The 11449-nt window shown below is 33.0% G+C and overlaps 1 protein-coding gene across 1 annotated transcript; it reads right to left on the reverse strand.

Annotated features, from left to right (window-relative positions):
* Positions 1–6560: 6560 nt before the first annotated feature.
* LOC131806274 (uncharacterized) lies at positions 6561–11148 on the reverse strand. The gene is made up of 3 exons (XM_059130245.1): positions 10988–11148; positions 10398–10918; positions 6561–6589 (listed from the first exon to the last, which is right to left on the reverse strand). The coding sequence occupies exons 1-3, from the start codon at positions 11146–11148 to the stop codon at positions 6561–6563; spliced, it is 711 nt and encodes a 236-aa protein (XP_058986228.1).
* Between the last annotated feature and the right edge of the window lie 301 nt (positions 11149–11449).

The following is an 11449-nucleotide window of genomic DNA, read 5'->3' on the forward strand; positions in this document are numbered from 1 at the left end:
TTAAATATTCGTATATATAGAAGACAATTTCAAGTAAGGCTCACAGTATAAAATTAAACATTGAAAGTGATATTATGGCGAACGCAGATTTAATAAACTTATTCAATTCTTTCAGTTATAAAAAAATAATAACTTTGAAAGAAATGGAGGATAACAAAGAATACAACATCCATGGCGCCTTTAGAACAAATACAAAATATGGGGAAAGAATTGTGCTGAAAATTAATGATGCTATCCTCTATTTGCCGTCAAGATTCCTCTCGCTGGCGGATGAATACATAAAAGAAATAGCTGGTGGGGGTTATTCTGTGACGAAAACTGTGTTGAAAGATGGAAGCGGAAAGAGTCTTTACAAACTAGAATTAAAACATTTGGATCAGCCAGATTATTTTTATCAACCATATTTAACATAAACTGAAAAGTAAATAAATATTTTGTTTGAAACTAAAAATTGCAAGCTGTTTTCATTTTAATGTGTACAGAGAAATATTTCAGTTTATTAGTGAAGCTTTAGAAAGGAAGATGTCTCTTCTTAATAAGGAAGACGAACGCTTAAAAACCTTTGCTCGCTGGCCTTTAAATTATCCAGATCCCAAGACAATGGCTGCAGTAGGACTTTATTATACTGGAGTAGGAGATATTACCAGATGTTATTTTTGTAAAGTAAACATTCATAGTTGGGATCAAACTGATTGTCCTGTTACTGAGCATTCAAGGTTGACATATCGTTGCCCATTGCTGGAAGGGCGTGAAACAACTAATGTCCCAACTATTTCAAAAAATTGGAATTGTACGCCTTCTGAAATTGGTGTAGATGTTTGTGGTCGTGGAGCGAGTAAATGTTCAACCATTTTCTTATTATTGTTCACTTTCATTACCTTTAATGCTTTAAATAAAGTTTTATGCAAATAATACAGTTGCTTGTTTTTATTTATTAACTTTATTAATTTCATCGTCTAGTATGTAGCCAAGTTCTTTCCAGTTTTGTTCAATGAATACAAATATCTTAAATATATTATTTATGGCACATTTAAATCTAGTGTCCAAATGTATAGGACAGTTTGTAAAATAATTTTGGCAAGCTCGAAGTTTCATATTATTTTCTAAATTTATAATGGTAGAATGAATATATTTCTGTAAAAAGATTTTCTTTTCTTGTCCAACGACAAAAATATATTGATAATTGTTCAATGGTGTAAGAGCTTTCTCGACATCATTATAATTTTTTTCTCCATCCGTCCAATCTAAGCCATTCACATGTGTCTTGGTGTAGGCATTTGTTCTGCATGCTTCCCCAGTAAGTTCTTTTATATTAAAAGGTGGGCGAAACAAAAAATAATCTGGAACAACAGAAGCACCACACATAAATGATAGTTCCTTCACGAAAATACTCTTGTGGTTTCCATGGCAATATTGAAAATCAACCAGTGCAATATCCGATCTATTGATTTCAATCATCTTCTTTGGAAAGTTGAATTTGAATGGAGAGGATATCATCGATGTTGGAGTATTTATAAAATTTTGTTCATGTCCAATAAAAACTTTAAACAAAGATGTCCACAATTGTATGTATGAAATCGTTGATCTCTTTTATAATTGTATGTAATAGCTGGTCCCAAATAGCGTAAAACTTCTATCGGGGGTTGAAGATTACCGAAACTGTCGTAATAGTCGATATTATTATTGATTTTATTATATGCCACCCAATGCGTGCCAGGTCCACTGCTAACATCCAAATTTATGATACCACATTCAATTCGATGTGGTTTCTTAGGTAGATTATCACGCATATAAACACCTCTAAAGTGAGGTATATATTTTTTCCCAAAAAAACTAATATTTACATCGGTTAGAGGACCTTTGGGTAGCTGCTTAATTAGTTTTTTGGAGTTTTATTTTCATCAACATAAATTCCATAGCCCTTTTTATATGGTTTGAGATAGAGACCTTTACCCATAGCTATAGCTTCTATTGTTTTGTTATGTCTGGTTTGTTCATCCAACTCTTGTTTGGCTTTTTTTGCATTTAAAACGGCATTGGTAATTGCTGAACTACCCGATGCTAAGGCTCCCAATGCTCCTAATCCAGTTAGAATGGGAATGAGAGGAAGAAATCCACCTCTTTTGGGCACGCTTATTACTCGCGGTATAGCGACCTTTGATTTTTTTCCTCGAAACGTCTTTTGTATTTCATGTCTGGCTATTTTTATGGCTTCATCAATATCAGTTGGTTTTTTGCTTTTAAGGGAACTTGTAGCTTTTTTTAAAGCGTTTTTAAAAAGTTGTTGACCCAATATTTGTTTGGGGTTTTTATTACCCATGCCTAGCTTTGTCTTAGCCTTCATTATGTTAGTTACAAGATATGCGCTAATTTTTTCTCCAATGTTACTATTTTTCGATTTTACTCGCTCCCAAGCCCGTTCAGTTAGTTCACGATCAGCAATGTGACGTTGTTCAATATCTTTATTTTGTGAATAGGCAATATCGTGTGCTCTACACGCTGCATCTAATGGATTAATACCTTGATCTCCTCTTTGAATACGTTTTTCTAGCTTTGTTCCAGGTCCACAAAATTGATATCCTGGTAAATGAAGTTCAACGGGTAAAGAGTTAATCAACTTATTTACCAGTCCTCCTCCTTGAACGTGTTTCTTTCTAATAAATCGCTTCGTGTTGTAAACAATCATTTTATACTTTTTAGCGGGACGCTGAACGAAAGAAATATCGATATTTGATTATATTATAAATATGAATGTTTTCTTAAAACTACTCATTAGTTTAAATCATGAGATTACTGGAACAACAAGCTAAAATAATTGTTCAAAATGTGGATTTTATGCAAAGAAAGACCCCCCGACATAGTACTTTGCTGCCTGATTCTATACGAGCCTTAATAGTAGGACCATCAAATTGTGGAAAGACTAATGTGATGCTTAGTTTGATAGAAAGCCCCAATGGATTAAAATTTGAAAATGTTTACATTTACTCAAAATCGCTGTATCAGACAAAATATGAGTACCTAAAGAAACTGATATCCACTACAAAGGGGATGAGATTGTATACATTTAATAACAATGACGATGTTATACAAACGGACGAAATAAAGCCAAACTCAATCATGATTTTTGATGATGTTGCATGCGATAAACAAAACAACATTAAAAATTACTTCAGTATGGGGCGACATAAGAATGTTGATTCGTTTTATTTGTGTCAAACATACACACGTATACCAAAACATTTATTGCGTGATAATGCGAATTTTATAATCGTGTTTAAACAAGATGATCTGAATTTAAGACATATATTTAATGATCACGTCGGATGTGACATTAGTTTTGAAGATTTCAAAAAAATTTGTCATGAATGCTGGAAGGAAAAGTATGGATTTCTAACGATTTCCAAGGATGACGAAATTCACTCTGGAAGATACAGAAAAGGCTTTCATATATTTATTCAACCTTAATATTATTTAATGTATTTGCAAATGTTAATTTATATTAGTGCACCTACAGCCATGGAGGAGGAAATGCTGAAACGGCTTGTTAAGTCCAGAAATGTCTTGAAAAAGAAATTTCAAAGCATTAAAATGGGTGAAGAAGCTAAAACTACAGAATTGAAAAATACTTTCAAACCAATAACGGAGCCAATAAACAAACTACTAAAGCTTTCAACTGAAAATACTTCCAAAATGATTATGCCTAAGAAAGAGAAAATGGAAATGTACAGAGATTCTATTATTACAAGTACACCCCTTAAGAATTATAAACCAGATGTTAAGTTAGATTCCAATGCATTGGAGGGGTTAAAGCATAAAGTAGATTACACACAAAATTTCGATTCCTTTAATACATCACAAGACGACGACAAATTTTATTCCAACAATGAGGAACCTATGAATCTATCATTCTTGAAGAAAATTAAAAAACTAGATGTAGTCTATGGTCCACACAAAGATAACAATGGAGAATGGAGATTTGGGGACCAACCACTCAAAATAAGCAATGAAAAGATTATGATTGGAAATAAAAATTGGGCATTAACACCCGGTTTGTTTGAACTGTTGTTTTATCAAGACCCCAAGAACTATGATCATACAGAACTCGATATTTACAAAACAATATTATTAGACACAAATGCGCATAAAATAAACTATGAATCTAATGGACGAACAAAGTCCAACAGGGGACAAAAATATAAGAAAATAATAAAAAATATAATAGAGGATACTCACAGCGGCAAAGGCTTACTGACAATAAATCCTGGTAAACCCAACTATATACTGGGACGATCCCAACGAATTGATAGAACGATTAAAGCTGTTGTTGGCATCACAACAAGCCGGAAACAATAACCATACTAATGAAATTGTTTCTATTATCGAGGAACTGCGAGAAGGAAATATAATATATTAAATAATACTCTCAAGGAGCATACAACATATGACTGTTGACAAGTTTGGACATCATTACAATCAAAAAAATCAATCAATAGCAGTGAGAGAAAATGTTTCGAGATTATTGGGAGTCAATATTGATGAAGATAACAACCTTAACGTGCAAAATAAAAAGATTAGGAATGTTGCATCTCCAGCAGAAGGAGCGGATGCGGTCAACCAAGCATACGTACATACGCAAATCAAGCACATTCAAGAAATTTTAAAGAAAAATTTCATTCAAGAGTGCACCTTCCTAAGAGAAGAAATATCACAACTCAAACGTTCACAAAACGAAATATTTAAAGCCTTATCGCAAGCTCCATTCAACTCACCAGCTTTAATATATCATACCGAATAAAACAATGGAAAAGCGGGGTTTGGTAAATGAACTTCATCATCAAGCACGAAAAAACTTTCCAAGACGAAGGGTTATTACAAAGGGTATTGATGATCTCTGGCAAGCAGATTTAGTTGAAATGGGCAGTTACTCAAAAGCAAACAAGGGGTTCCGATTTTTGTTAACTGTCATCGATACATTTTCGAAATTCGCATGGTGTGAAGCCCTTAAAACAAAAACGGCAACGGATGTTTCTATGGCTTTTGAAAAAATCTTACAAAGAGGAAGAATTCCAAAAAATTTGCAAACCGATGATGGAAAAGAATTTTTCAACACAGATTTTAAAAAACTAATGCAGAAATATTCCATAAACCACTACTCCACATATAGTGTATTGAAGGCCTCAATTGTTGAGCGTTTTAATAGAACTTTGAAGTCGCTAATGTGGAAGGAGTTCAGTTATAATGGGAATTATCTATGGATTGATGTTTATAGAGAATTGGTTAAACAATACAATAAAACACCTCATCGAACAATAAAAATGGCCCCTATTCAAGTAAATTCATCGAATGAGAAGGCATTGTTGCAATCTGCTTATAACCACTTAAAAATTTTTAGGAGACAAAACTTTCGTGTGGGTGATCATGTACGCATTAGCAAATATAAACATCAATTTGAAAAGGGATACACGCCAAATTGGACTACGGAAATATTCAAGATAAGAACAATAAGAATAACAAACCCCGCTACTTATTTATTAGAAGACTATGAAGGAAATCCCATCCAAGGATGTTTCTACAAAGAAGAACTTTTACCCACAAAATATCCCAACACGTATTTAGTTGAGAAAATTTTAAAAACAAAAGGTAATAAAGTCTTGGTTAAGTGGCTGGGATTTTCAGACAAACATAATTCATGGATAGATAAGAATCATATCATATAATCTTAATATGTAGATATACAATATACAAGCATATATTTAAATAAATAAAAACCCATATATACGTATGCATATTTTGTGTTTCAATTATTACGACAAAGAATTTTGCAATGTCAAGAACGTTTACTGTGTCCGGTAAATCTCCAATTCTACATTCAACATATTTACCCCCAATTGAATTGGGAAATAGTAGTTATGAGTGTTGCCTAATAGATTTCCAATCATACAATTCAATACCCAATGTGGATAATGATAACAATCTCTTTCACATTGGAGACAATATTATAAAAATACCTATAGGATCCTATGAATTGCAAGATATTGCGAATTACTTGGAAACGGAATATAAAACTATCCACGAGAATAGATCCATTGAAATTAAGGCGAATAATAATACGCTAAAAGTAGAAATCATGTCTTCTCATGATCCTATTTACTTTGATAAAGAAAAATCTATAGGCAAGCTTTTTGGTTTTACCGAAAAAATCTTAGAATCTGGGAAAAAACATACTTCAAACCTTCAAGTCGACATTTTAAAGGTTAATGCCATACAAATACACTGCAATATTGTAACTGGATCATTCATGAATGGGTCGCCAACGCATATTCTACATGAATTTGCTCTTAATGTTCCTCCGGGATATAAATTGGTAGAGAGACCAATGAATCTCATTTATTTACCAGTGAACGTCAAAGAAATCGGTCGTCTGGAGATAAAGATAGTAGATCAAGAAGGTCGCTTTATAAATTTTAGAGAGGAAGAAATCACGCTACGTATTCATATAAGACCAATGCAATCATGATTATCTACAATAAATACAATCATAAACAAATACCAAGACACATTCAACACAAAGTTGTCAAACCGACAAGACCTACAATTTCAAAGGAAAATAAAGAGTTTTTAAAACTTATTAAGCTTAAAGTCAAACCAAATGTCTGAAATACTTAACATTAATGAGCGTCCATTCTCGGATGAGAATATTGTAAAGAGAGACTACCACAGCTATGTTCCATATATTCAATCATTTAAAAATAATGATGAAATTCGGATAAGTATACAAAATCAGGATCTTTACATACTTCCATCGGAGAGTTATCTATTCATTGAAGGAAATTTGAAAAATAGCAAGGGAGAAGTATCGCAAAATGCAAGACTGAGAAATAATTGTGTGGGATACATGTTTGATGAAATTCGCTATGAACTAAATGGTGTTGAAATTGATCGTACTCGTTATCTAGGAATAACTACAGAAATTAAAAATTGGATTTCTCTAAGCGAATCCGAAAGTAAGGTTATGAGCAAAGCGGGATGGAAAGCTGATAATGATTTATCAGTAGGATACTTTAATTTTTGTGTACCCTTAAACCGTCTACTAGGGTTCGCAGAGGACTTTGATAAAGTAATTTGCAACAGCAAGCATGACTTGATTCTTTTGCGTAGTGCCAACGATAAAAATGTGTGTTATTCAACCATGGATACGGAGGAAATTAAACTCACCATAACAAATGTTGTATGGAAAGTACAACACATTCAATTATCAGACTATAGAAAAATCAGCTTCTTGAAAACTATTAAGGATGGAAAAGCGTTGCCTTTAGCATTCCGCAGCTGGGACTGCTACTTTAATCCAACTTTTGCTGGTGGAAGACAACACAGTTGGAGTGTTAAATTGTCTGTCAATCATGAAAGACCACGATATGTTGCTTTGATATTTGAAAAAGACAACAAGCTGGAACATTGCGAACTTAAAAACATCAAAGTTCACTTGAACTCTGAAACCTATCCTTACGATGATTTGAATGTAAAGTTCGAAGAAAATGGCTATGCAGTACTATATGACATGTATACAAAGTTTCAACAATCATATTACATGAGGGAGCCACAACCACTTCTTACATATGCAAGTTTTAAAGACAAGCCCATCGCCGTTATTGACATTAGCAATCAAAACGAAGCTGTTAAGAATGGACCAATCGATTTAAAAATCCAATTTGAAACCAATAAACCAATTCCACAAAACACTTCTGCGTACTGTTTAATTATACATGATCGTCTGGTCGAGTACGTTCCATTAACAGGAATTGTACGAAAAGTAGTATAATCTATTTTATACTCACCTTTGCAAGAATATTTCAATAAAACGCAATTTACATAAATTTATAATCAAAAATATTTTGTTTTATTTTATAATAAGAATAGTTAAAGACTAGCTAAAATATAATACACTTATATTTACTTAAAAATTAAACATTTTGTGTTGCGAGAAAATATTAATATGATGACATTTATAGTGAGTAAAGACAATTAAATTAATATTATTACTATGCTCTTTTATCTATATATTGAAACTTAAATCATAATTAAATTTATATTTTAATCCAAGTCCATTGAGACAGATTCATTTGAGTTATTTACATTTGTTTCATGAAGGTTATTTAATCTATAGTGGCCCCAAGCATAGGTGTGAATACCATCCTCTAGAATAAATCGTTTATCATCTTGATGGCTTAGCGATATTTTAGTAATTTTGTCTGTATATATTGTATGCTGTCTTGACCTAAACGAAAACATGGTACCGTAAAAAACCTTTTTGTTATAAAGACATTCTCGATATTTATCTATAGTATACTTTTTTAGGACCGACTTTTTAACTCCCTTAGATTTTTTTACTTCTTCGCTATCAACTACATTGATGGCATACATTTTAGGACGAAGGCCTACAAATTCAACCATTGTTTTTCCGTCATTCTCATCTTTCATCATGCCAAGTTTTTTCTTATTAATTAGAGGAAGTTTATATTTATTTTCTTTTGAAAACCCTGAGGTGTCAAATCTAGCCAATATTTCATCTAAAGATAATTCGGAATACAAATTCCGTCCGTAAAATGTTAATATGAACGAATCTGTATCCATATAATTTAGAATAAAATCCTCACCAAATTTCACTTTTAGAAAATCATACAGAAAATCATACATCACCCACTTTGATAAATCTAATATGCAGAACCCTAAGTACAATGGTCTATCATATTTTACTCTGACATTCCTAATTTGAATAGCAACCATATTTTCGGAGAATATCGAAAGGCTGTGAAAATTTGGCTTCGAGATTAATTTACTAGCAACATTCCTTCTTCTTTGGTTTGCCTCATCTACCCACATTGTCACAATTTTCACAGTTTTTCTTTTGTCGATATTCTCCATTGTCTTACCGAATGAAGAGTTATTCAATAATTTAAAAAAATCTTTTTCAAAGGCATTTTCAGCCTTTTCCCTATGTTCATTATTCTTCAGTATGTAAGGAGCTAACCAAGCGCTTTGTGTGAAAGCCAAAACTCTATGGACTTTCTTAAGAATTAGTCCATGTTTCAGAGATTGCTTAAGTAATTTGTAGTGTATGGTGTATGATGTTTTGTCAGTAAAATCTGCAATCAGTTTTTCAGTTTTTGAGCCCTCAACACACTTTTTCTCCGCCAAAAAAGGTAAATCGTTATGTTTGTCGTGAAGGTGCGGTGGATATTCAATATCAACCTCTAAAATAAAACCAGTAGGAGCGTTGTCAGGAATAGATAATATTACAGCTGGATCATTGAATTTCTCCATTTCATAACCCTCCACCCATCTAAAATCTTTTTCAGGGAGACACTCAGTCATAACTGTACCATATAAATTATTTACATCCAAATAATAGATATTTACCTCTGGTTTGGCACTATTATAATTGGGAGCATCTTCATTATTTGCTACCGAGTGTCTGTTTGAGCACTGGGTAAGCCCTCCCCGAATACCATTTTTGCAGAAATTGTACATGTCTATATCTCTGAGTAGCTCAAGTTCGACTTTAGTACATAGTAGCATTGCATCCCAAGATAGAGATGGTGCTGTGAGATATTGACAAGGGTCCAGTTCGTGAATTCGCATACATAAGCTCCTGAAATTTTCAAATACGTCTGCTAAAAGCAAGACATCAGCTTTTAAATACAAATCCATGTAGTCTTGCATAGTTTGACATCGAAAATGTGACCAAACATTTGTTGCATGCCTATAATCGTCTGACGAGCATTCAGTATCTGTCAACTTATTATAAAATTGGTCTATAGGGGGAAGTTGTTTCTCCTTCAATTTTTCAAATGATGAAATATATTCGTAGGGAAATACTCCTTTCCTAGTCATAAGTTCGAATGCTTCATCATCAGGAAAATGAGATCTGATAGCAACAAAAGAATCTCGAGATAAATTCCTTGCTAATTTATCCAAACTAGTAGGCATAAATCGAAAACTATCTAAGAAACGATGCTCTAATCTATTCATTTTCTTTTTCTTCTCTTTTTTGCCCTCACTTTCCTCTTCTTGCTGGAATTCCTCATCATCTTCCTCACTCGAATCTTCTTCTTCTCCTACAACAACTGTACTTTTTAAAGAACTAGAGTCGGTTGACTCGTTATCCATATTAATGAAATAAGACATTGAAATATATTTTTCTTTGTTTTGAGGTATGACTCTTATTTCACCTCCAAATTCAACTAATTCTTTAAAGAAGAGGTGACAGTCGTACGAAGAAAAATTGTGGAAATATATTGGAATAAATTTAGGTAGATGATATTGCAGATTGCAATGGTTATGTACCGCACCTCGATATTGCCCCGTTAAGTGACAATGATCTTTCACCCTATCGTTACCTAAAATATCGCCACATATACGACAATTTATATCCCTAAGAAAAGCTGTCTCTTCTTCGGGTGTTAGAGTATTCATAGGTTTCGTTTTGGTTAGGTAACTATCATACAAAAATTTACAATCCTGAATTAGTTCTTTCAGAAAAACATTTGCTGCGTCGGGTCCACTATATATAAATAACTTATTTAAATTTTCATTAAAACTACATTTAATAAAATAACTAAAAGCACATGGAATATGCTTCTTTACCTTTTCCGTTTTTTTACTCGCCCCATTGTTCTCATCTTCCTGCACGTCTTCCAGTACACTTTCGGAGTCAGCATAAATAACGAAAGGCACCTTATCCTTTTTCTTGTGATTGACGAACTTCAGTACGGCTTCTTTTTTGTTCGGCAGGGCACAGACTACTTTTCCACACTGCTTTTTGTGAGTCATACATTTATTTTCATCGTGGAAACATTGCAGGCATCCAAAACAAAAATAACCTTTCTCCTTATGACTTGTGAATTGAGACCGCATAAGACTGAAAAAAAAGAACAAATACATGATTATTATGATATGGTTTTGATTGATAAGTTTTGTTTTTAATTACCAAGACATATCCATAACCAAAATGTAATGAAAATTTTCTTCATTGTGCAGCAATATTAAATTAATGTGATTGCTTTTCGTCTCCTTTGTTAAGTAATATGGACCAACGACCGACTTGTTTTCATAACCGAAAACATTTACGCTGATCTCTGGGTTGTTCATTTCAAATTTTTTTATATATTTAAGACCCAATGGGAAATTTAATTGTTCGAAATTTAGCGATATTCCAGACTGCAGAATAATGACATCTTGGTGTATGTCTACGTTATATGAAGAGGTTATACTCGGATCTCCATATGCAGTTTCTCCCAATGCAACAACCATACACCACTTAAAACAAAAGTCATCATAGTTTTTGATGTTAAGGCACGCACCCTTCTTGTTGCTTAATGATTTCGGAGTTGGAATATAATGTGAGCCACGTGTTAAGTTGGCCCTCAACACATTTATGTCAAGTTTTAAA

This window comes from Musca domestica, unplaced genomic scaffold, assembly GCF_030504385.1.
Source record: "Musca domestica strain aabys unplaced genomic scaffold, Musca_domestica.polishedcontigs.V.1.1 7, whole genome shotgun sequence".
Taxonomy (NCBI): Eukaryota; Metazoa; Arthropoda; class Insecta; order Diptera; family Muscidae; genus Musca; species Musca domestica.

Bases quoted from the DNA above. Each gene is read 5' to 3' on its own strand.
- LOC131806274 (XM_059130245.1), bottom strand. From the start codon at position 11,148: ATGAACAACCCAGAGATCAGCGTAAATGTTTTCGGTTATGAAAACAAG. The intron at 10,919-10,987 runs GTAATTAAAAAC...CTTTTTTTTCAG, and splicing joins TTGGTTATGGATATGTCTTG to TCTTATGCGGTCTCAATTCA. The intron at 6,590-10,397 runs GTAACGATAGGG...TTGAAATTGTAG, and splicing joins TATATGTGGCGATATTTTAG to GTCTTGTCGGTTTGACAACT.